Genomic DNA, 26,116 nt, shown 5'->3' on the forward strand with positions numbered 1-26,116 from the left:
TGAAAGAGTGATTGATAAGAGTGAAAATGGAGGTGTGGTGAGTGTCTTAACCCTACTGTAAAGCCACATTAAATGTACCTCTTAGACAATTATTTTCTGAATGTCTAATATCATTTACTAACACACAACAGCGAGGGTTGAGAGAAAGTGAATGTTTATGACTGGGAACTTCAATAAAACTGATATGATGATGACACAAGACTTGTTAAAGGTGAGAAAAAGTAGCCAAGGACATTCAAGTCTCCACCAAGCATAGAGCAAACACTTACAGCAAGTATTAAATCATAACTTAATAAAAGAACAAGCTCTACAAAGTGGAGACAGATCGACTTGATTAAAGAGACTAGCGGTTGAAGAAAAGGGAAAGGTCATGAAAGTGTACAGAAAACGAGAAGAGAGAGAAGTGTAAGCAGAAAAAGATGGTTAATACAATAAGAATGTATTGAGAACGTTCAAGCACACTTTTTTTTGTTGAATGACCAATTGCAGCATCCCTTGTTTGAGGGGATTGTATGTTTCATAAGGTTCTTCTTAACCTTGTACATTAGATAGTAAGTCTGTGTGGGAGTGGTGATGTATGTCAGGTCAAAATATGGATTTTGTCTGTTTATTTAATGAATAAATTCAACGATGATAGATGCTATTAACTATCGAAGTGCATAATTGAAATTAATGAGAGGTTGGATGGCGATTGTTTTTATTCAAGAAACTTTTGGTTTCTAGTCTGTTAGTGGAACCACTAGGACCTCATATCAACACTCCCATATAAGATACCACATTCCATTACTGTAAAAGGATAGTTGATAGTACAACTTTAAGATGTAACAATTTTGGGAAATAGATTACTCCGTTTCATTAAACTGTCCAAAAAATGTTGTGCCTGTCAATACATTTTTACTGTTTTCAGAATTCAAGTCTCTTCTGGTGACTTTATTATTGCTACCAGTGGTGCTAATGTTCACGCTCACATTTGTATTAATATCCACATGACAGTCATAGACACAATACAATACAACCATAAAAATGAACATGCAAAAAATGGAAAAACAACTGAAAACCATGACATTTGATGTACATTTAAGACGTTTCACAAGTGGTGCTAAGCTTGTAAACATTTGTGTACATACACAATCTTAAAATTAGCTTTTTCACTATTTTGTTCAATTAAGGTCATCATTGAAGTATATACAATTCTCTGTGCCTATGCAGTTGGACCCAAAAATGAGTCTCCTCTAATTGGGTGACGTTCCTCTGTGTTCTTATGAACGATGTGGTACTTCTTAGCCACAGGGTACTTGCACTACAATAGGATCAAATAGACAACTTTATTTGTAGCCGGTGTAAACACACACACACAAAATAAAGATTACCAGACGTTTCAATATTCATATCAATATTTGGCTTCCACCAGAGGCTGGTGAGAGGAGCTATAGGAGGACAGGCTCATTGTAATGGAATAATGGAATGGAATAAATGGAACATGTTTGAAGCTTTTGCACATGTATTATTTATTAATTACAAGGAGCCGTCCTCCTATAGCTCCTCCCACCAACCTCTGGCTTCCACAGTATGTATTCCACATCGTGTTACCTTCCACAGCAGAAAGCCGAGCAGAGCCAGCAGTAGCAGTCCTACCATTACTGAGAGGAAAATGACCCACCAGGCAACCTTAGCCCAGATGGCAGCCTTCCTCTCAGGGAACACTGTCAGCCTTACCTGTAAACACACCATCAAGCCATCAAACTGAAGGTACTTTACAGTATGTAGCTGAGACAGCAAACACACCATCAAGACATCAAACTGAAGGTACTTTACAGTATCTAGCTGAGTCAGTAGCTGCTATTCCAGTTTCAACTGTTCTGCCTGCGGTTATGGAACCCCTACCTGTCCCAGACCTGCTGTTTTCAACTCTTAATGATCGGCTATGAAAAGCCAACTGAGATTTATTCCTGATTATTATTTGACCATGCTTGTCACTTATGAACATTTTTGAACATCTTGGCATGGTTCTGTTATAATCTCCACCCGGCACAGCCAGAAGAGGACTGGCCACCCCTCATAGCCTGGTTCCTCTCTAGGTTTCTTCCTAGGCTTTCGCCTTTCTAGGGAGTTTTTCCTAGCCACCGTGCTTCTACACCTGCATTACTAGCTGTTTGGGGTTTTAGGCTGGGTTTCTGTACAGCACTTCGAGATATTAGCTGATGTAAGAAGGGCTATATAAAATAAAATTGATTGATTGATTGAGTAAACACACCATCAAGCCATCAAACTGAAGGTACTTTACAGTATGTAGCTGAGACAGCAAACACACCATCAAGACATCAAACTGAAGGTACTTTACAGTATCTAGCTGAGTCGGTAAACACACCATCAAGCCATCAAACTGAAGGTACTTTACAGTATGTAGCTGAGACAGCAAACACACCATCAAGACATCAAACTGAAGGTACTTTATAGTATGTAGCTGAGTCGGTAAACTTGACACTCTTGAATTGAGCCACAGAAGTACTGGTGAGAGTGCTTGTGTGCTGCACAGTGTGAGAGAGTGTGTGTTGTTCAATGGGAAGTGGCAATTACATCAGCCACACCGCATTGATCTGTGATTGTAGGTTAGTAGACCAATTTCAACCAAACCAATAAACAACATCAATTTAGATTACAGGATTAGTCACTAAGTATGGAAGGCAATTCCACACAGATGTGTATGATAAAGTAGGCTACAAAACAACAAATAAGTAAATAATAATAGTTGAAAACTATTTAAACTCTAAAGAACAATAATGTAGTTGTCCTCTGAAGATAGATCAGATATCCTTCAGTGCGGGAAAAAAATTGTAAATACAAACTTCTTAAATTGAACACACAGGCCATAATTACATTTCTAAATAAACAATCATAAGCATGTATTGTACCTGGGTTCCAGATTTCTCAGTCTGCCTTAGCCCAATATTCTCTGCAGAGTCTGTCAAGCTGAGAGTGGCATCCAGCACAATGTCCAGGTAGTTTAATGCGCTGTAGTCCTATGATGGGATACGCAGAGAACAAAGAAACTGCACTAAAACTGAATGGCACAATGTCTATGCAACAGAATGAGGTGTTATGTACGTGAGGAACCTGTAGTAGCAAACACAAGGGAAATAGGCACCTCAAGGAAAGTACTGTTCCAAAGGCGAGCTCGAAGAAACACCACTGCAGTACTGTCCAAACCCAGCAGAGGGCACCGTATCTCTACACATTTCAACTCGTCTGAACACGTCTGCAAGAAAGTGAGCAGGTTCAAAAATACTAGTCTTTCACTCAGCAATGACTTGGCGAAACAAAAAAAAACATTCATTCTTTAGAATCTAAGACAGGAGGGGGGGTTGCTAAGCTGACATCTAAGACAGGAGGGGGGGCTAAGCTGACATCTAAGACAGGAGGGGGGCTAAGCTGACATCTAAGACAGGAGGGGGGTTGCTAAGCTGACATCTAAGACAGGAGGGGGGGTTGCTAAGCTGACATCTAAGACAGGAGGGGGGTTGCTAAGCTGACATCTAAGACAGGAGGGGGGGTTGCTAAGCTGACATCTAAGACAGGAGGGGGGGTTGCTAAGCTGACATCTAAGACAGGAGGGGGGTTGCTAAGCTGACATCTAAGACAGGAGGGGGGTTGCTAAGCTGACATCTAAGACAGGAGGGGGGTTGCTAAGCTGACATCTAAGACAGGAGGGGGGTTGCTAAGCTGACATCTAAGACAGGAGGGGGGGGCTAAGCTGACATCTAAGACAGGAGGGGGGGCTAAGCTGACATCTAAGACAGGAGGGGAGGGGGCTAAGCTGACATCTAAGACAGGAGGGGGGTTGCTAAGCTGACATCTAAGACAGGAGGGGGAGGGGCTAAGCTGACATCTAAGACAGGAGGGGGAGGGGCTAAGCTGACATCTAAGACAGGAGGGGGGGGGCTAAGCTGACATCTAAGACAGGAGGGGGGGTTGCTAAGCTGACATCTAAGACAGGAGGGGGAGGGGCTAAACTGACATCTAAGACAGGAGGGGGAGGGGCTAAGCTGACATATGGAATTGTTTCAAGATGGTCATACTGTGGCTCATTTAGCTGTTTGATTTTGAATTGTAGGACCCCTTTACGTATCAATTATTATGATTTCTTTATTTGCTAAAAGATTTACTACTGAAATTCATAGAAACGCATTGAATAACACATTCATAAATGGCAAAAAGGACAGTCAAAAACTAAATCATAAGAAACAAGGTTTTGAAGTGTTTGTCCTAAATCTAGGCAATATTTAAAGAAATCTGGAAATGTATATTTGTACACATATTTTACAACTTTTTTTTGTGTAGGCATAAAACTACCTTCATACATAGCTGCGGAAAGTAGTTTTGGGGGTGGGGGTGCTGCGATTTTTTCCCCCGCCCGCGCTACAGACCTATATTGCTCCGCTAATGCAGGACTAGTAAAGGCCCAGTGTACTATTTTTGTGATTTTTAAAAAACTACATGTATTTGAGTAACTTGAGTCTGATAATTATCTGTACAAAACAGTTAATCGGATAATATTGTGGAATATAAAAATTCTTGCTTGTTTTCCAGTTTTTGGATATACTTGGCAAATGCAACTTATTTCTATGTGGAAACTGAAATGGTCTATTCATTCCTTTTACATTTTAGTAGAAACTCTTAGCCAGAGCAACTTACAGTAGTGAGTGCATACATTTTCATACTGGTCCCACTTGGGATTCAAACCCACAACTCTAGCGTTACAAATGCCATGCTCTACCACCTGAGCCAAATTCTTCACTTCACATAATCACAAACCACTTGATATCTCAATGTACTCAATTACACTATTGTTTTTATTCATGGTGATGGAAAGTCTACAGGTACAAACCTAGATGACCAACCTATGTACAATACAGTAATGTACATTTACATAAAGTGGTTTATAAGGATGGTAAATTAATACTGCACAAAAAGTGGTTATTTGATCAAGAAAAATATTACATTTGATGTGGATGTTTTGGGTCTTTGCCCATAACATTGCATCTTTTGGTGTAAATGTTTGAGGATAGGGTTTTGTTCTTTCTGGATTCCATTAGAATGACAATCGCAGAGAAAGGGACAGGACAACAACTATTTCAATTCCATGTATTGAATCCTGCAAGACTGTTCTTATTTATACAACTACAGTGAGGGAAAAAAGTATTTGATCCCCTGCTGATTTTGTACGTTTGCCCACTGACAAAGAAATGATCAATCTATAATTTTAATGGTAGGTTTATTTGAACAGTGAGAGACAGAATAACAACAAAAAAATCCAGCAAAACGCATGTCAAAAATGTTATAAATTGATTTGCATTTTAATGAGGGAAATAAGTATTTGACCCCCTCTCAATCAGAAAGATTTCTGGCTCCCAGGTGTCTTTTATACAGGTAACGAGCTGAGATTAGAAGCACACTCTTAAAGGGAGTGCTCCTAATCTCAGTTTGTTACCTGTATAAAAGACACCTGTCCACAGAAGCAATCAATCAATCAGATTCCAAACTCTCCACCATGGCCAAGACCAAAGAGCTCTCCAAGGATGTCAGGGACAAGATTGTAGACCTACACAAGGCTGGAATGGGCTACAAGACCATCGCCAAGCAGCTTGGTGAGAAGGTGACAACAGTTGGTGCGATTATTCGCAAACGGAAGAAACACAAAATAACTGTCAATCTCCCTCGGCCTGGGGCTCCATGCAAGATCTCACCTTGTGGAGTTGCAATGATCATGAGAACGGTGAGGAATCAGCCCAGAAAGACACGGGAGGATCTTGTCAATGATCTCAAGGCAGCTGGGACCATAGTCACCAAGAAAACAATTGGTAACACACTACGCCGTGAAGGACTGAAATCCTGCAGCGCACGCAAGGTCCCCCTGCTCAAGAAAGCACATATACATGCCTGTCTGAAGTTTGCCAATAAACATCTGAATGATTCAGAGGAGAACTGGGTGAAAGTGTTGTGGTCAGATGAGACCAAAATCGAGCTCTTTGGCATCAACTCAACTCGCCATGTTTGGAGGAGGAGGAATGCTGCCTATGACCCCAAGAACACCATCCCCACCGTCAAACATGGAGGTGGAAACATTATGCTTTGGGGGTGTTTTTCTGCTAAGGGGACAGGACAACTTCACCGCATCAAAGGGACGATGGACGGGGCCATGTACTGTCAAATCTTGGGTGAGAACCTCCTTCCCTCAGCCAGGGCATTGAAAATGGGTCGTGGATGGGTATTCCAGCATGACAATGACCCAAAACACACGGCCAAGGCAACAAAGGAATGGCTCAAGAAGAAGCACATTAAGGTCCTGGAGTGGCCTAGCCAGTCTCCAGACCTTAATCCCATAGAAAATCTGTGGAGGGGAGCTGAAGGTTCGAGTTGCCAAACGTCAGCCTCGAAACCTTAATGACTTGGAGAAGATCTGCAAAGAGGAGTGGGACAAAATCCCTCCTGAGATGTGTGCAAACCTGGTGGCCAACTACAAGAAACGTCTGACCTCTGTGATTGCCAACAAGGGTTTTGCCACCAAGTACTAAGTCATGTTTTGCAGAGGGGTCAAATACTTATTTCCCTCATTAAAATGCAAATCAATTTATAACATTTTTGACATGCGTTTTTCTGGATTTTGTTGTTGTTATTCTGTCTCTCACTGTTCAAATAAACCTACCATTAAAATTATAAACTGATCATTTCTTTGTCAGTGGGCAAATGTACAAAATCAGCAGGGGATCAAATACTTTTTTCCCTCACTGTACCTTTTTTTTTTGCCAAAGTGGAGATGCTACAGAGCTACAGATGTCTATATTGGTCCGCTAATACAAGACCAGTAAAGACCCAGTGCACTACTTTGTAAAAAATAAATAAATAATTATAATTATATATATATTATTTATTTATTCATTTATTTATTTATTCAGATTTTTCAGGGTGTGCTGCAGCACCCTCCGCACCACTACTTCCCGTGGCTATGCCTTCATACTTAAATTCGTTTTTTTTAAACCGGTACCGGTTACCTTTAGATGAGTTCCGTGACACTTGTGTTGGTCGTAGAGCAAAACGGAGAACTCCATCATGTTTGTGAGAGTCTCCCCTTTCCATAATAGTTTGTATGTCAAACCTGTTCGGATGCTACATACGTTTTTGTGAGAATACCGATTTTCGGGATGTCTCATGGTTTGACAAACACCGCTCTAGCTTTGCCACCTTTCAACCCAGATGTGGAAGTGTGACACTGGCAGATGCGGTGGATCGAGACGCATCCTATGCAAAAAAAAACAGATATCTCTATCTCTTAAATTGATGGATTTGGATGGGGATTGTCTTTGTTATGTAACTTAGATTGACACACCAGTGCGTCAATCGACTCTAGTGGGTTAAACACATAATGGTTGCTTCAAATGAATTTTTCTTACCAGAGTTTTGTATTTCCTTTTCTTTGACAGGAAGGAGAATCCATCCTCAGATGAGAACGCTTCCTGATGAGCATCTCGTCTTCTTCTTGAAATATCACGAGAGCCCTAGAGTTAAATATGATAATTAGGAAGATATGCATTAACTACATCTTACAAACAGACAATCTAGGCAACTTATGTCAATTGTGTGAATGATAATCCCAAAACGTTTTGGGACACTGTAAAGTTCATGGAAAATAAGAGCACCTCCTCCCAACTGCCCACTGCACTGAGGCTAGGAAACACTGTCACCACCGATAAATATACAATAATCGAGAATTTCAACAAGCATTTTGCTACGGCTGGCCATGCTTTCCACCTGGCTACCACTACCCCGGCCACCAGCTCTGCACCCTCCGCTGCAACTTGCCCATGCCCCCCCCACTTCTCCTTCACACAAATTCAGACAGCTGATGTTCTGAAAGAGCTGAAAAATCTGGACCCCTACAAATCAGCTGGGCTAGACAATCTGGACCCTTTCTTTCTAAAATTAGCCGCCGAAATTGTCAAACCCCTATTACTAGCCTGTTCAACCTCTCTTTCGTAATGTCTGAGATCCCCAGAGATTGGAAAGCTGCCGTGGTCATCCCCCTCTTCAAAGGGGGTGACACTCTAGATCCAAACTGTTACAGACCTATATCCATCCTGCCCTGCCTTTCGAAAGTATTTGAAAGCCAAGTTAACAAACAGTTCACCGACCATTTCGAATCCCACCGTACCTTCTCCGCTATGCAATCCGGGCTGGTCATGGGTGCACCTCAGCCACGCTCAAGGTCCTAAACGATATTATAACCGCGATCGATAAAAGACAGTACTGCGCAGCCGTCTTCATCGCCCTGGCCAAGGCTTTCGACTCTGTCAACCACCACATTCTTATTGGCAGACTAAATAGCCTTGGTTTCTCAAATGACTGCCTCGCCTGGTTCACCAAATACTTCTCAGATAGAGTTCAATGTGTCAAATCGGAGGGCCTGTTGTCTGGACCTCTGGCCATCTCTATGGGGGTGCCACAGGGTTCAATTCTCGGGCCGACTCTATTCTCTGTGTATATCAATGATGTCGCTCTTGCTGCTGGTGACGCTCGGATCCACCTCTATGCGGACGACACCATTTTGTATACATCTGGCCCTTCATTGGATACTGTGTTAACAAACCTCCAAACGAGCTTCAACGCCATACAACACTCCTTCCGTAGCCTCCAACTGCTCTTAAACACTAGTAAAACTAAATGCATGCTCTTCAACCGAACGCTGCTTGCACCCGCCCACCCGACTAGAATCACTACTCTCGGCGGGTCTGACCTAGAGTATGTGGACAACTACAAATACCTAGGTGTCTGGTTAGACTGTAAACTCTCCTTCCAGACTCACATTAAGCATATCCAATCAAAAGTTAGATCTAGAATCGGCTTCCTATTTCGCAACAAAGCCTCCTTCACTCATGCTGCCAAACATGCCCTCGTAAAACTGACTATCCTACCGATTCTTGACTTCGGCGATGTAATTTACAAAATAGCCTCCAACACTCTACTCAGCAAATTGGACGTAGTCTATCACAGTGCCATCCGTTTTGGCACCAAAGCCCCATATACTACCCACCATTGTGACCTGTACGCTCTTGTTGGCTGGCCCTCACTAAATATTAGTCGCCAAACCCACTGGCTCCAGGTCATCTATAAATCACTGCTAGGCAAATCCCCGTCTTATCTTAGCTCACTGGTCACCATAGCAACACCCACCCGTAGTCTGCGCTCCAGCAGGTATATCTCACTGGTCATCCCCAAAGCCAACACCTCCTTTGGCCGCCATTCCTTCCAGTTCTCTGCTGCCAATGACTGGAACGAACTGCAAAAATCTCTGAAGCTGGAGACTCTTATCTCCCTCACTAACCTTAAGCGTCAGTTGTCAGAGCAGCTTACCGATCACTGCACCTGTACACAGCCATTCTGAAATAAGCCCACCCAGCTACCTCATCCCCATATTGTTATTTATTTTGCTAATTTGCACCCCAGTATCTCTATTTCCACATCATATTTTGCACATCTATCATTCCAGTGTTAATATGAAATTGTAACTATTTTGCACTATGGCCTATTTATTGCCTTACCTCCATAACTTACTACATTCGCACACACTGTATATATATTTTCTGTTGTATTTTTGACTTTATGTTTTGTTTACCCCATATGTAACTCTGTGTTGTTTTTATCGCACTGCTTTGCTTTATCTTGGCCAGGTCACAGTTGTAAATGAGAACTTGTTCTCAACTGGCTTACCTGGTTAAATAAAGGTTAAATAAAAAAATAAAAAAATCATTGGTTACTTTTATATCACTCTCAAAAAAGGGCACTTCTGAAAGAGATTCACTCAAGATCCAGTCACCTATTGATATTACCTCAGAATTTATATTCAGAGGAATTTACCTTGATATGTTGGACTGGGCTGATCTCCTTTAGCGGAGAGCAGGAACTGTTCTGTATGCCTTCACTGTGGATCTGCACCAGGTACAGCAACCATTTACCCACTGCGTTCTCCTTGGGCCAGTAGATATTCAGCGACGCATTGGCAAAGGATTTCAGTGGCCTGCCCAAATTCCATATCTGTTCAAGTTTTAAGGAGTTAAGCACTTATTTTCTAGTAACCAACACAGATAGACAAATATATGTATTTAAAGATATATTTTGGGGTAACATTGTATACGCCCAGTGCAAAGCAGCGTGCAAAGGCACATGGAATTTCGCTAATCACCAGGGAACAATAGAATATATATTTGAACCACAAATCAATGAGCTCACCCTGAATTCATACTCCACAAGGGTTCCAATATCGTCCTCTGATTTCATGGCGCTCTCTCCCTTTACAGCTCCTCCAAAGCTGACCTGGGAGGGCCTGGCCAGTCTGAGGACAAACACATCTCATAAACCTTCATTCGGTCACCACGTCCCAAATGGCACTCTATTCTCTATATAAGGCACTACTTTTGACAAGGGCCCATAGTGCTCTGGTCAAAAATAGTGCACTAAATAGGGAATAGGTTGCCATTTGGGACACAAACTATATTTTCAGGACAGGAGCTCTTCAAATATGTTAGCTAAAAGAGTGGATTAGGGCAACAGCAGAACAAATACCATGTCCATACACCCACCCAAATACTTGTAGTTGCAGCTCAAAAACTACTTTGGCATTTGCTTCCCTTGCTTGTATCTTCTGCACGCTTGTCCTGCAACCAAGAGACTACTCTGTTAGAATAATCTGTGTGTGAACGGTGTAGAACATACGAAAGAGACGGACTGAAATGTTACATTTATTACCCAGAGCTAATGGGTCCTCTAACAAAAGATATGTGTACTGTTATACTTACGTTTCAAGCTGCAAGGTAACATTTACATCAGTTGTGCTCAGCGAGATGCGTGAAGTGGACAGTATTACATAGAAAGTAACCTAAGGGACACAAATGTCTCTTACTTACTATGGACAACTGTTCAAATGTGTTATCATAAAAAAAAGAAATGTCTTAGACATACACAATGGACTACTCACTTCAGCATCTCTTTTGAATGGGTTTCCCAGTTCACAGTCTGTCAGTGTACCATTGTCATTGGGGTTACACTTCACTATTACTTCCTGTAGGGTCAACATGTCCAATGAGCCAGACTTTTAAAAACATATGACAGCAGCTGATAATTTAATGAAACTATAAGCAGTGATGTAAAAATATACACTACATGACCAAAAGTATGTGGACACCTGCTTGTCGAACATCTCATTCCAATATCAATGTCATTAATATGGAGTTGGTCCGCCCTTTGCTGCCACTCATCTGGGAAGGCTTTCCACTAGATGTTGGAACATTACTTCGGGGACTTGCTTCCATTCAGCCACAAGAGCATTAGTGAGGTCAGGCACTGATGTTAGGCGATTAGGCCTGGCTCGCAGTCAGCGTTCCAATTCATCCCAAAGGTGTTCGATGGGGTTGAGGTCAGGGCTCTGTGCAGGCCAGTCAAGTTCTTCCACACTGATCTCGACAAACCATTTTTCTGTATGCTTTGTGCATGGGGGCATTGTCATGCTGAAACAGGAAAGGGCCTTCCCCAAACTGTTGCCACGAAGTTGGAAGCACAGAATCGTCTAGAATGTCATTGTATGCTGTAGCATTAAGATTTCCCTTCATTGGAACGAAGGGGCCTAGACCGAACCATGAAAAACAGCCCCAGACCATTATTCCTCCTCCAACAAACTGCTTTGAGGCAGGTAGTGTTCTCCTGGCATCCGCCAAACCCAGATTCGTCCATCGAACCGCCAGATGGTGAAGTGTGATTCATCACTCCAGAGAACACGTTTCCACTGCTCCAGAGTCCAATGGCGGCGAGCTTTACACCCCTCCAGCCGATCCTTGGCATTGCGCATGGTGATCTTAGGCTTGTGTGCGGCTGTTCGGCCATGGAAGCCCATTTCATTAAGCTCCCGACAAACAGTTATTGTGCTGACAATGCTTTCAAAGGCAGTTTTGAACTCAGTAGTGAGTGTTGCAACCGATGACAGATTATTTTTACGAGCTGCGCGCTTCAGCACATGCTGATCCCGTTCTGTGAGCTCGTGTGGCCTATCACTTCACAGCTGAGCCGTTGTTGCTCCTAGACGTTTCCACTTCACAATAACAGCACTTACAGTTGACCAGGGCAGTTCTAGCAGGGCAGAAATTGGACCTGTCAGCAATCGGTGTGGCTGAAATAGCCAAAACCACTAATCTGAAGGGGTGTCCACATACTTTTGTATATACAGTGGGGAAAACAAGTATTTGATACGCTGCCGATTTTGCAGGTTTTCCTACTTACAAAGCATGTAGTGGTCTGTAATTTGTATCATAGGTACACTTCAACTGTGAGAGATGGAATCTAAAACAAAAATCCAGAAAATCACATTGTATGATTTTTAAGTAATTAATTTGCATTGTATTGCACGACATAAGTATTTGATACATCAGAAAAGCAGAACTTAATATTTGGTACAAAAACCTTTGTTTGCAATTACAGAGATCATACGTTTCCTGTAGGTCTTGACCAGGTTTGCACACACTGCAGCAGGGATTTTGGCCCACTCCTTCATACAGACCTTCTCCAGATCCTTCAGGTTTCGGGGCTGTCGCTGGGCAATACAGACTTTCAGCTCCCTCCAAAGATTTTCTATTGGGTTCAGGTCTGGAGACTGGCTAGGCCACTCCAGGACCTTGAGATGCTTCTTACAGAGCCACTCCTTAGTTGCCCTGGCTGTGTGTTTCGGGTCGTTGTCATGCTGGAAGACCCAGCCACGACTCTTCAATGCTCTTATTGAGGGAAGGAGGTTGTTGGCCAAGATCTCGCGATACATGGCCCCATCCATCCTCCCCTCAATACGGTGCAGTCGTCCTGTCCCCTTTGCAGAAAAGCATCCCCAAAGAATGTTTCCACCTCCATGCTTCACGGTTGGGATGGTGTTCTTGGGGTTGTACTCATCCTTCTTCTTCCTCCAAACACGGCGAGTGGCGTTTAGACCAAAAAGCTCTATTTTTGGCTCATCAGACCACATGACCTTTTCCCATTCCTCCTCTGGATCATCCAGATGGTCATTGGCAAACTTCAGACGGGCCTGGGCATGCGCTGGCTTGAGCAGGGGGACCTTGCATGTGCTGCAGGATTTTAATCCATGACGGCGTAGTGTGTTACTAATGGTTTTCTTTGAGACTGTGGTCCCAGCTCTCTTCAGGTCATTGACCAGGTCCTGCCGTGTAGTTCTTGGCTGATCCCTCACCTTCCTCATGATCATTGATGCCCCACGACGTGAGATCTTGCATGGAGCCCCAGACCGAGGGTGATTGACCGTCATCTTGAACTTCTTCCATTTTCTAATAATTGCGCCAATAGTTGTTGCCTTCTCACCAAGCTGCTTGCCTATTGTCCTGTAGCCCATCCCAGCCTTGTGCAGGTCTACAATTTTATCACTGATGTCCTTACACAGCTCTCTGGTCTTGGCCATTGTGGAGAGGTTGGAGTCTGTTTGATTGAGTGTGTGGACAGGTGTCTTTTATACAGGTAACAAGTTCAAACATTGCAGTTAATACAGGTAATGAGTGGAGAACAGGAGGGCTTCTTAAAGAAAAACTAACAGATCTGTGAGAGCTGGAATTCTTACTGGTTGGTAGGTGATCAAATACTTATGTCATGCAATAAAATGCAAATTAATTACTTCAAAATCATACAATGTGATTTTCTGGATTTTTGTTTTAGATTCCGTCTCTCACAGTTGAAGTGTACCTATGATAAAAATTACAGACCTCTACATGCTTTGTAAGTAGGAAAACCTGCAAAATCGGCAGTGTATCAACTACTTGTTCTCCCCACTGTATATAGTGTACCTATCATTACTCTGGAACAATTACGGTATTGGTGATGTTTAACATCAGAAATCAAGAAGATGGGGGTCATATTTTCATGGATTTAATAGTATCCTGAATAGAATCATTGCTATTTAACATTATTTTAACTCTTAAGTCCAGTATACAATGATTTGATCAAAAATGCTGAGAACAGCAAAGGCCAGTGACTTACTGAAATGGAGTTGAAGTATAATGATGAGTATGAAAGAGAGTCAGGGAGTTTGATGATCAGATGACTCTGATGGGCATCATCACCCTCCCTATTGGTCACATTGACCTCCAAAACGATGTCCTCATCTCCAGCAGAGATCACTGGAATACCTCTTTCACTAGAAAGACATGAGTCTTAGCATTACCAAAGCACTATATTGACAAGAGCCATATAGAGCAGAGGAGGCTGGTGGGCGTAGATAGGAGGAGGTTCTTATTGCAATGACTGGAATGGAATGACTGGAAAGCTATCAAACACATAAAACACATGGAAACCATTTGTTTGATACCTTTCCATTCACACTAATCCAGCCTTTACAATGAGCACATCCTCCTATATATCTACCCACCAGCCACCACTGCATTACAGGGTTCATGTAACCGAATACACAATGAGTTGAAGGCAGTCAAGAGGGACTTCTGGTTAAAATTCAAATCACACATTTCGTTTCTACCTGGGCAGTGGGGTGAATACATCTTGTCCCTGTAGTTTTGGTCTGGAACAGAACCTGTACTGTAGCTCCAAGTTACTTTGGCAAATGTTATCACTCCCACAACCTTTATCTATGAAGATAACCTGAAAAAGTTGAATTTAGTTCTTAAGACTCACAATAACTGTTTCACAACTACTAGGTTTATACTTTCTCTCTCTCACGCGTCCTCTCTCACACATCTCCACACACAGACACACACACACACGCACACGCTCACACACACACACACACACACACACACACACACACACACACACACACACACACACACACACACACACAGACAGACAGACACACACACACACACGTGTACCTCTGAGGTGGCTGTACTCTGCTTGTAGAGGCTGAGTACTGGAGTAAGTTCAGGAAGGGGACTCTTGCTCTTAGTCTTACTGGCATTCAGTAAGGACACAGAGACAGAGATGGGGATGCTGTGCAGTCTGTCCTTGATATCACCCTTGAACAGATGGAGATGTAGAACGCCATGTAAAGGTGATGATCAAATATCTTACCAAACAAAATCAATGTCAACGCCAAATAGTATTTGAAGTTGGCCTTTTCGTGATCGAGGAAATAGTGGCGTTACAAACAAAGTTTGTTGTTGTCTTATGACCCATGGCTAACCCCTGACCCTAGTCTATTTGGAAGATGACACACTTTGATGTCTTCATGAGCCACTGAATTGAAACTACAGTTGTGACATCTTCACGAGATGGAAAAATTCAGAGCCATTACCAATAGCTTGAGTTGAGTCTCAGTGCATTTCTCTTTGCCCTGCCCTGGTAGCTCCAGGACGCCCTGGGACTGACCCAGGAACTGCATCCTGGAGGTACGCCTCTGTTTCCTCGTCTCAGCGTCAGCCTCAAAGGTGTAGTTGACAGCTATAGGAAGAGAATGCATCGCATAAGTTCCTGCAGCACAGTGTACACAAAGGGTCAAGGGTACGGTGTCCAAATTAGGACCGCCTCAATCTCAGCAGTACAAGGGCATGGTTGTTTAGGGGGCTGAAGCTAGTGAACTTACTCAGTCTGGGGTTGTAGGATGGCGGCTGCGTTGTGTAGGTAAAGCATGCCCGTGCCGTGAAAGTACTATGCAAATGTAGACAAAATTATGTTGGGTTTCATTACGGCAGTTTATTGATTTGTTTATATGTTGTTTCTTGAAAGTCTTACCATTTGTGTTTGTCACAGTGCTCTGTCGCCATGTTGATAGTACTTGGGGTGATTCGTAAGTCCTCTCTGATTTTGACTACTGGCCTTGCCCTGTAAGCAAATCTAAGTAAATCAAAATGACCAGTGGACATGATGACATGAAAGTTCTAAGGCAACGTCTATTAATCCTGGTCCTGGGAAACCACAGGGTGTGAAGGCTTTTGTTACAGCCCAGTACTAATACAGGTGAAACTACTGAAACTGCTGTAATCATGGCCTTGATGATTAGTAGAAAATACTTGAATCAGGTGTGTTGGAACAAAAGGATATCCTATAAATCCAGTGTGTTCCCTCAGGACTAAGATTGAGGAACGCTGATATGATGTAATCAAGTGATATGATGTAATCAAGTTATATGATGTAATCAAGTGATATGATGTAATCAAGTGATATGATGTAATCAAGTCAAAGTTACCTGTAGACAAATATGGAGTCTGAGAGTGATCCAACAGCCAAGTCAGGGTAATGATTGTCATCCACATCTATCTTTCCAGTCAGAGAAAATCCAAATCGTCTTATATTATAAGATTCTGCTGTTATAATCTATAATAACAAGAGATACTGTTTGTGACTAAATGTAGTTTGTGTTCAATATTCTTCAAACTTTATTGCGGGATTACAGTGGTCATCACTCAGATGCAGGTGTTCCAGTTTAATGTAAAGGCTCCCACCTGTGCTGTCTTTTCGTGGATTCCACCTGAGGAGCCATAGTAAAGGTACACTCGACCTACACCATCATAGGGAGCCCCCACAGCAATATCTGTCAAGTTGAAAATGAGGTTACGGTCTGAATTTATGAGGGAGATGGGTCGCTAAGATGTAACCAAAGCTGAGAGAAAGGTTTCAGAACAAACTACAGGAAAGAAATGGAGATGTGCTAAAAGGATCTACTTCATTACATTTGACATTTTAGTTATTTAGCAGACACTCTTATCCAGAGCGACTTACAGTTAGTGAGTGCATACATTTCCATTCATTGCAGTTAACTCCCCTGAAAGTAATGAAGAAACCTCAGCCAACCTTCATAACCGTCCTGATTGACGTCTCCAATGTTCTCAACTGCCAGACCAAACATGGAGTCTTTGTTCCCATCCAGACGGACAGGCTCAATCTTCTCCCACTGTCTTCCCCTGTTGTTGATGTAGATGTACACTGCCCCTCCGACCACCCCTTCTTTTAAGAAGAACTCGGGTGCCCCCACAGCAAGGTCGTCCCACCTGCAATCCCCCAAATACCCCACCAACAGAATTACAAACAGTACACACTACAGATGTTTTTATGTCAATATCAAATCATTTCTGGGGAACAATTACAGTGCCTTCAGAAAGTTTTCATACCCCTTGACTTATTCCATATTTTGCTTAGTTACAGCATGAATTCAAAATTGATTAAATATATATTTTCTCACCCATCTACACACAATACTCCATTTTTGTTTAGCAAATTTATTGAAAATGAAATACAGAAATATCTAATTTACATAAGTATTCACAACCCTGAGTCAATACTTTGTAGAAGCACCTTTGGCAGGAATTAAAACTGTGAGTCTTTCTGGGTAAGTCTCTAAGAGCTTTGCACAAACGTTACAATATTTGCACATCCTTAAAACAATTATTCAAGCTCTGTCAAGTTGTTGATGATCATTGCTAGACAGCCATTTTCATGTCTTTCCATAGATTTTCAAGCCGATTCACGTCAAAACTGTAACTAGGCAACTCAAGAACTTACAATGTCGTCTTGGTAAGCAACTTCAGTGTATATTTGGCCTTGTGTTTTAGGTTATTGTCCTGCTGAAAGGTGCATTTGTCTCCCAGTGTCTGTTGGAAAGCAGACTGAACCAGGTTTTCCTCTTGGATTTTGCCTATGCTTAGCTCTATTCTGTTTCTTTTTATCCTAAAAAAACTCACTAGTCATTGCCGATGACAAGCATACCCATAACATGATGCAGCCACCACCATGCTTGAAAATATGAAGAGTGGTACTCAGTGATGTGTTGTATTGGATTTGCCCCAAACATAAGACTTTGTATTCAGGACATAAAGTTAAGTCTTCTTTTTGCAGTTTTACTTTAGTGCCTTGTTGCAAACAGGATGCATGCTTTGGAATATTTTTATTCTCTATAGCAGGGATCATCAACTACATTCCGCCGCGGGCCAATTTTTTCTTGACAGGTGGTCGAGGGGCCAGAACAGGCAGGGTAGCCTAGTGATTAAGAGTGTTGGACCAGTAATCGAAAGGTCACTGGTTTGAATCCCCAAGCCAACTAGGATGTGCGCTTGAGCAAGGCACTTAACCTTAATTGCTCATGTAAGTCGCTCTGGATAAGAGAGTCTTCTAAATTACTAAAATGTAAACATAATTACAAATAATTTGTAGACCGCAAATTGACCGCAAGAAGACCAAACAGATAATGTTTGACTGAAACATAATCATTTCAAACCTTGCTTGATCACGTCTCTCAATTATACTTGGGAACATATTTCTTAAACTAAAATCACTTGGAGCTGATTTCCTGGTGTTTTTACAGTCTATTATGTCAAAAAAAAGAAAATGGTATCAATCTTATATATATAAAAAACAGAGAACTTGGGGGATACCTTGCTGTACAGGCTTCCTTCTTTTCACTCTGTCATTTAGGTTAGTATTACATTTACATTTTTGTCATTTAGCAGACGCTCTTATCCAGAGCGACTTACAATTAGTGAGTGCATACATTATAATTTTTTATTTTTGTGGGTTCGATTCCCTCGTGGGAATCGAACCCACAACCCTGGCGTTGCAAACACCATGCTCTACCAACTGAGCTACATCCCTGTTGTGGAGTAACTACAATGTTGTTGATCCATCCTCAGTTTTCTCCTATCACAGCCATTAAACTCTGTAACTGTTTTAAAGTCACCATTGGCCTCATGGTGAAATCCCTTAGCGGTTTCATTCTTCTCCGGCAACTGAGTTAGGAAGGACGCCTGTGTCTTTGTAGTGACTGGGTGTATTGATACACCATCCAAAGTGTAATTAATAACTTCACTATGCTCAAAGGGCTATTCAATGTCTGTTTTTTTACCAATAGGTGCCCTTCTTTGTGAGCCATTAGAAAACCTCCCTGATCTTTGTGGTTGAATCTGTGTTTGAAATTCACTGCTCGACTGAGGGACCTTAGAGATAATTGTATGTGTGGGGTTATCTAGGTAGTCATTTGAAAATCATGTTAAACACGATTATTGCACACAGAGTGAGTCCATGCAACTTATTATGTGACTTGTTAAGAAAATGTATAACAAAGTGGTTGAATACTTATTGACTCAAAACATTTTCTTCTAAAATGTGCATTTATTCACTTGCTCCCACAAATCTTAAAGACATATTCCGGAACTTTGGTGACTATTAAGTATTTTTTTAAACCTCTTGCTTTGGGCTGGATGTGTCAATATGTAGTTCATACATGCATAATATATGAGCAGAATTACTGTCACCTCAATTAACCACAAAATCCCTAGTTTGAAAGCGACAGTTTTTCTGGAAGCTGTGCTGCGCCATTTTCTCTACATTTTCCCCCACATGGGCCAGCCCCCTAGCAATTCGAGTTCTAGCCATTGAGCTTCAGCCCCTCACCATTTGAGTGACAGCTAGCAAGATGCATACACAGCAGAGTGAGAGAGAGAGCAATGATGTGGTACACATAATTGCAGATATGTGACTTAGTAGGCAATTTTCAGGGACCACTTTTGGCTCTTGAGCGCTACTTTCAGAACTATGTGGAGGCACGAGCTAGTGAGAATTTCCACCATATTTCTTATACCAGTAATTTCCTTTCAAATCATTGAAAGGAAGTGAACAATGCACACTTTGGGAGGAAGGGGAGATAATTGTGACAAAGCTACTGGCTGAAATCTGTACCCATCAGCGTTGAGGTCCACCACGGCTATGTCGTAGCCAAAGGAGGAGGCCAGGCCTGGGCCTTTAAGAATGTTCTCCACAGATAGACTTCTTTTAGCCAATGGGTCTCTCTTCAGAAACGCCACCTCCCCACTGAAACCACTTCGTGGTGCCCCAGACACTATAGTCAGCTGGCCCTTCTTGGTGAGGGCCATTCCAGAGTCGATGGAGAACCCTGGAAAAAAGACAGCAATTACTCAATGTTAGAAACTGCAATGCTACCATGATGAACAGGGGGTCCCGTTTTGCTCAGTTGGTAGAGCATGGTGCTTGCAACGCCAGGGTTGTGGGTTTGATTCCCAGTATGAAAATGGACGCACTCACTACTGTAAGTCGCTCTGGATAAGAGCATCTGCTAAGTGACTAAAATGTAAATTGTCTATGGGAAAGAGAGATGTAATTCATAAATAGTGTAAATAAATAGTATGAATCAATACGAAACATGCCATTCTTTACAATTTTACTTACACCAACAGTATAAAAAACCCACCAAGAGTATTGATGAAATTTGCCACAAAACCAAGCCCCTCTGTGTTTTCCTTTCAGTGTGATTGAATGGATTGAATAGAGGTTGAAGAAAGCTCTATCCATTAAACTGACCTAGATAACTGTTGTTAAGGAGAGGGATGAGGTCACGGTCAAGTCTGTCCACATCCCCAGTTTCACGGGGCTCTTCATTTGACACTTCAAGGTTGTCTAGGGACTCCATTCTCACGATTCCTGTGACAGGCAGATGGACAAGAGAATTATGTGAATAATTGACCCTTGGGAATAAATGAAGTTGTTTTGAATTCATTTGAATTAAATGCTGTGGACACCAGGCTCAAACAGGCATAAATCTGAGGAATAAATGAAAAGATGGAATCCATAAATTGCAAATAGAAAATACAGATCAGCTAAATGTTTCAACCTGTCTGGGCTTTTCAAGACAAAACTAGGTCTGATCTCAGTTTCATGGACATCGACAGCTCATTCCAATATCAATGCAGTGTGTACTGACTGCAAGTGTGTTTGAATGTCCCAAACATACAGTATATGAATACCATGTCTCATACATATCAGATACATATCATTATACAGTGAATCATATTGTTCCATTAACAAGATTAAACCCATTTTAAAAGTATCTCCCAACTCAAAACATGTACAGTCGTGGTCAAAAGTTTTGAGAATGACACAAATACTAATTTTCACAAAGTCTGCTGACTCAGTTTTGATGATGGCAATTTGCATATACTCCAGAATGTCATGAAGAGTGATCAGATGAATTGAAATTAAATGCAAAGTCCCTATTTGCCATGAAAATGAACTTAATCCCCAAAAAACATTTCAGCCCTGCCACAAAAGGACCAGCTGCCATCATGTCAGTGATTCTCTCATTAACACAGGTGAGAGTGTTGACGAGGACAAGGCTGGAGATCACTCTGTCATGCTGATTGAGTTAGAATAACAGACTGGAAGCTTTAAAAGGAGGTTGGTGCTTGAAATCATTGTTCTTCCTCTGTTAACCATGGTTACCTGCAAGGAAACATATGCCATCATCATTGCTTTGCACAAAAAGGGCTTCACAGGCAAGGATATTGCTGCTAGTAAGATTGCACCTAAATTAACCATTTATCGGATAATCAAGAACTTCAAGGAGAGAGGTTCAATTGTTGAGAAGAAGGCGTCAGGGCGCCCAAGAAAGTCCAGCAAGCGCCAGGACCGTCTCCTAAAGTTGATTCAGCTGCGGGATCGGGGCACCACCAGTGCAGAACTTGCTCTGGAATTGTAGCAGGCAGGTGTGAGTGCATCTGCACGCACAGTGAGGTGAAGACTTTTGGAAAATGGCCTGGTGTTAAGAAGGGCAGCAAAGAAGCCACTTCTCTCCAGGAAAAACATCAGGGACTGGGGTAAAGTCATTTTCTCTGATGAATCCCCTTTCCGATTGTTTGGGGCATCCGGAAAACATCTTGTCCGGAGAAGACAAGGTGAGCGCTACCATCAGTCCTGTGTCATGCCAACAGTAAAGCATCCTGAGACCATTCATGTGTGGGGTTGCTTCTCAGCCAAGGGAGTGGGCTCACTCACACTTTTGTCTAAGAACACAGCCATGAATAAAGAATGGTACCAACACATCCTCCGAGAGCAACTTCTCCCAACCATCCAAGAACAGTTTGGTGACGACCAATGCCTTTTCCAGCATGATGGAGCACCTTGCCATAAGGCAAAAGTGATAACTAAATGGCTCGGGGAGCAAAACATCGACATTTTGGGTCCATGGCCAGGAAACTCCCCAGACCTTAATCCCATTGAGAACTTGTGGTCGATCCTCAAGAGGCGGGCGGACAAACAAAAACCCACAAATTCTGACAAACTCCAAGCATTGATTATGCAAGAATGGGCTGCCATCAGTCAGGATGTGGCCCAGAAGTTAATTGACAGCATGCCAGGGCAGATTGCAGAGGTCTTGAAAAAGAAGGGTCAATACTGCAATTATTGACTCTTTGCATAAACTTAATGTAATTGTCAATAAAAGCCTTTGACACTTATGGAATGCTTGTAATTATACTTCAGTACACCATAGTAACATCTGACAAAAACATCTCATAACACTGAAGCAGCGAACTTTGTGAAGACCAATAATTGTGTCATTCTCAAAACTTTTGACCACGACTGTACCTTTCCACTGGTAAGCTCCGGGGCCCCCAAACAACAGAGATGTGTTGTCCTTGGCAAAGGCGGCAGAATGACCCTGTTGACAGTATCCGAACCAATCAGGATTCTTTGGCTTATCCTTGATGTGTTTTCTGTCATCGCAGATCACCCTCCTCCAGATTCTATGGGCATCACTCTTGTGCAGGTCCTCCCCCAGGATGTAGCACTGACCGAATACGAGGTTAGGGGTGTCAGGATTGGTGCTCCACTCCTGGTATCGATGTGCGCAGGTCTGTGGGGGGTAGAATGATAGAATTTCTCTCAGACGTAAGTAATAAACAAAGGGGTTAACTTCACTGAAACCCTGAAATGTTGCCCTGTCCGAGTCAATTAAATTCCTTGAATTAAAAACAAAACACAATACAATATAATGTCTGACTAAGTTTATTATAGTCAACAAATGGCAATTCAAAGATTAAAGTACACAATATTTACCATACCATAACGCTTTGACCAGGGCCTTGGCTTGTCACTCGTACACCCATCCACTGGTCTTTGACATCATAGCTTTTAAGAAACTCTGGGGAACATTCATTTTCAAACACAAAAGTTAGCATTCATGCACATTAATGTTAAATACACATTAACAAAATCACACATATTTTCATAACACACGAACACAAAAATCTATTACACCTGAATGGAAACAAACAAACCATCGTTGTCAAGCTTTACACGCTCACAGCTCTTAGAATCAGTGGTGAGCTCACACTGGTAGATGCCTCCAGTAACATCAGCTTTGGTCAATGACTTGGCACGTGGCGCTCCAACCAGCAAACTAGGAAAAATAAACCAGAATGTCATACATTGATTTAAAATTCACATGCAGCCGTACACTAAAATATTCAAACTAAAAACAACATTGTCACTGCTGGTCTGAGTTGTATCAATCAATCAATCACTATAAAAAACAAAAAAAAACTTTTCACGAAGTGCTTTACAGTTATCCGGCCTTGACCCCAAAGAGCAAGCAAAGCAGACGTCAAAACAGAGAGGCCAGGAAAAACTCCCTAGAAGGAAGGAACAGAGGAATAAACCTAGAGAGGAACCATGCTCAGAGGGGTGGCCCATCCTCTTCTGGCTGTACCAGGTAGAGACTAAGAGTAGCCATTAAGGCCAGCTTGTTTCTCAGTTCATAGTGTGTGTAATCAGACAGGATAGAGGACAAAAAAATAAGTTCATATATGACCAGGTCCAGCAGGGTCAGAAAATAGTATGTATGGGACACTGTTAACAGTTTCTTATAAGAGGTCAACTCACAGTTTCTTATTGACAGGATTCAGTTGTTGGTGCAGTGCCAGGGAGAATCCAAACAGGCTTCCCGGATCACCATTTTTCCTCAGAACATGCTTTGTGTCCGTGTCCAGGTTGAAAGCTGAGATGTGAAATGGTAGGCAGGCCAAAAGAAACCACAGGTCAAGTAGAAGGCCCCACCATTGAATTGTCATGTTGGTGTTGTTTGTACAACTCTCTGTTCTAGCTAACCGAATAGCTTCTTCTCTGGTGTCCTCGTGTTGTGAAGCAGAATGGGAGGGCAACACTACAGAAATGGGATGTGATTCGGCACTGGCTGCGGTATACAGTGTTTGCTGCAGGAGTTGACAGACAGGGTGTGGTGCAAGGGGAATTTATCTCAAAGAACTCAAGCACTTCACATGTTTATGGTTTGATTGCTTTTGTTAATATTTACCTTGCTCCATTCTAAGGACATGAGGAACTACACACCCTTGGATCAAACGTTTGGTGGGTGTGTTCACAGTGGCAAATCATTGATACTGCACTGTACAGTGTTGATAATTTGATAGTACCAAAGGGAAAAGTGTGCAAGTCCATGAGAAATGGCTAAAACGAGAACGTGTACAATATGTAGCTGCTCACTGTCATGATAACAGCTGTTATTTGTCTAAAGTAGTGAAACTTGATCTTGACAGTAGATGTGTTTTTGTAGTTATTCAAGGAGTAAGGAACGATACAAAGCACATGTTACAATGTAAGACATAACAGAGTGGTGTAACATGACCATGGTCTCATTTCTGTCACTGACATTACAATTGATATAGCATCAGTGAGGAACATTTTACATGATGGTGCTCCCGTAGACCTTCACCAGATGGCGCTGTTTCACTAGTTCAGGACATAATTATCTTACCAGTCTCACAGTCTGACCTTAGGTCAATGTGGTGATGCTTACAATTATGAACCATGTTGATGTTCCCTCTCAGTTGTAATCTATTCATACTGCTAAATCGCTGTAGTCTGTTGGTCATGGTTTATGCAACCAATTTAATTGATCTTGTTAGCCTTTACGGTTGTATCTTATTAAACAATTAAATCATCAAATATACCTTTACTAACATGAGCTAACGTTTCATTCTGTTTTAGCAAGCAGCTGGAAAAGTAGTGAGAGACTTGACCCCTCAAAATTCAAATAAATTGAAACTTGAAAAGAAAGGTACAAGTGAATCCAGCTAACCATATTCTTCTTGCATATTGCACTTTGTGCATGCAAATCTAATGACTATTTTGGCCTATACTGAACTCAGTATTGTCAAAACTAGCAGTAGAGTGGACTAGTGGAGAGAATTGATCAATGAGTAAAAACCCATACTGGATTCTAAGGGCGCTTTCACATGTCCCTGAAACTCACTATTTAGCCAATACCTTGTAGTCAAATATATCATTTTGTTTGAGAATAACAGCAAGCGTATAGAGTTATAGTCTAAAGTAGTGAAACTTGATAGTGAAGTTCTTATTCATAATGGGGAGAAGTAGCTACATCAGTGGATATGACAAACATGGTGAGGGGGTCACATTCAGGGGAATAAGACCAAGAGGTTTCATCTGTGTTTGGGTTGAATAAGGAGGGAGGGCTTCCAGAACGAGAGGGCTGTGACATTTTCCACTGCAGTCTTTTAGCCATCCGCAATGAAACCAACAAACACGAAACAAGTCCAGAGACAAACAATGACGCCTGGAAACTTGAGCATCAGTGTGGTTTTGGTGTTAGAGGTGTGAATTCTACAGAGGCTACTCTTGCTGTAACAGACTCGCTCTCACACCAAGTGCATTCTGGGTTGAAAATATCAAGGAGACCATCACATTCTCACATGAGTTTGAGCCCAGCTAACAAACAACAATTATGTGCCATTGTATATCCTTTGCTGGATTTAAATATTGTTGAGAGCATCACATAATGTTGACTGTACTTGTGTGTTTGCATGAGGCATAACACAACTGCATATGATTTACATATTCTTTAGAGTAGCAGCAAGACTTATTGGGGGATTTATTGGGGCTCAACAAAGACATTCAAGTCCACCCACTGGGTCAGTTCACTGAGTAGTTTTGATTTACATTTGGTTGAGTTGTCAACTAACCGTGAATTCAACAACAAATGTCACCATGTCATCAGAAAACAGCGCCGGAGAAGATGGCTGCCGTTTTACAGCCCTCTAACCAATTGTACTATTATGTGTGTTTTTCCGCGTTATTTGTAATTTATTTTGTACATAATGTTTATGCCATCGTCTCTTATAACCAAAAAGAGCTTCTGGATATCAGGACAGCGATTACTCACCTCGCATTGGACGAAGACTTTTTCTTCAACGAGTCGGACGCGAAGGATATTCTACAGACACCCGGCAAGGCCCAGATCCCCGTCATTCGCCTG

General features: G+C 42.0%; 1 protein-coding gene across 2 annotated transcripts; it reads right to left on the reverse strand.

The window, feature by feature from the left end:
• LOC121541256 (integrin alpha-6) lies at positions 1-24,036 on the reverse strand. 2 transcript variants are annotated; one of them, XM_041850242.2, is made up of 25 exons: positions 23,707-24,036; positions 23,103-23,224; positions 22,887-22,966; positions 22,411-22,678; positions 20,350-20,469; positions 19,711-19,924; positions 16,834-17,030; positions 16,485-16,573; positions 16,229-16,356; positions 15,775-15,864; positions 15,626-15,690; positions 15,338-15,483; positions 14,916-15,059; positions 14,564-14,685; positions 14,071-14,227; positions 11,027-11,110; positions 10,848-10,927; positions 10,632-10,706; positions 10,282-10,384; positions 9,910-10,086; positions 7,449-7,553; positions 3,146-3,256; positions 2,913-3,020; positions 1,591-1,716; positions 1-1,300 (listed from the first exon to the last, which is right to left on the reverse strand). In XM_041850242.2, the coding sequence occupies exons 1-25, from the start codon at positions 23,892-23,894 to the stop codon at positions 1,202-1,204; spliced, it is 3,198 nt and encodes a 1,065-aa protein (XP_041706176.2). In that variant the 5' UTR covers positions 23,895-24,036; the 3' UTR covers positions 1-1,201. The 2 variants fall into 2 exon arrangements, with proteins under 2 accessions (XP_041706176.2, XP_041706183.2); XM_041850249.2 differs by lacking the exon at positions 3,146-3,256.
• Positions 24,037-26,116: the final 2,080 nt, after the last annotated feature.

Source organism: Coregonus clupeaformis, chromosome 3 (assembly GCF_020615455.1).
Source record: "Coregonus clupeaformis isolate EN_2021a chromosome 3, ASM2061545v1, whole genome shotgun sequence".
Classification (NCBI taxonomy): domain Eukaryota; kingdom Metazoa; phylum Chordata; class Actinopteri; order Salmoniformes; family Salmonidae; genus Coregonus; species Coregonus clupeaformis.

Coding starts and splice junctions, on each gene's coding strand:
- LOC121541256 (XM_041850242.2), bottom strand. CDS start 23,894: ATGACAATTCAATGGTGGGGCCTTCTACTTGACCTGTGGTTTCTTTTG. Junction 23,225..23,706: donor AATCCTGTCAATAAGAAACT/GTGAGTTGACCT, acceptor TATTTTTCCTAG/TTTGCTGGTTGGAGCGCCAC. Junction 11,111..14,070: donor TATACTTCAACTCCATTTCA/GTAAGTCACTGG, acceptor TTGACCCTACAG/GAAGTAATAGTGAAGTGTAA.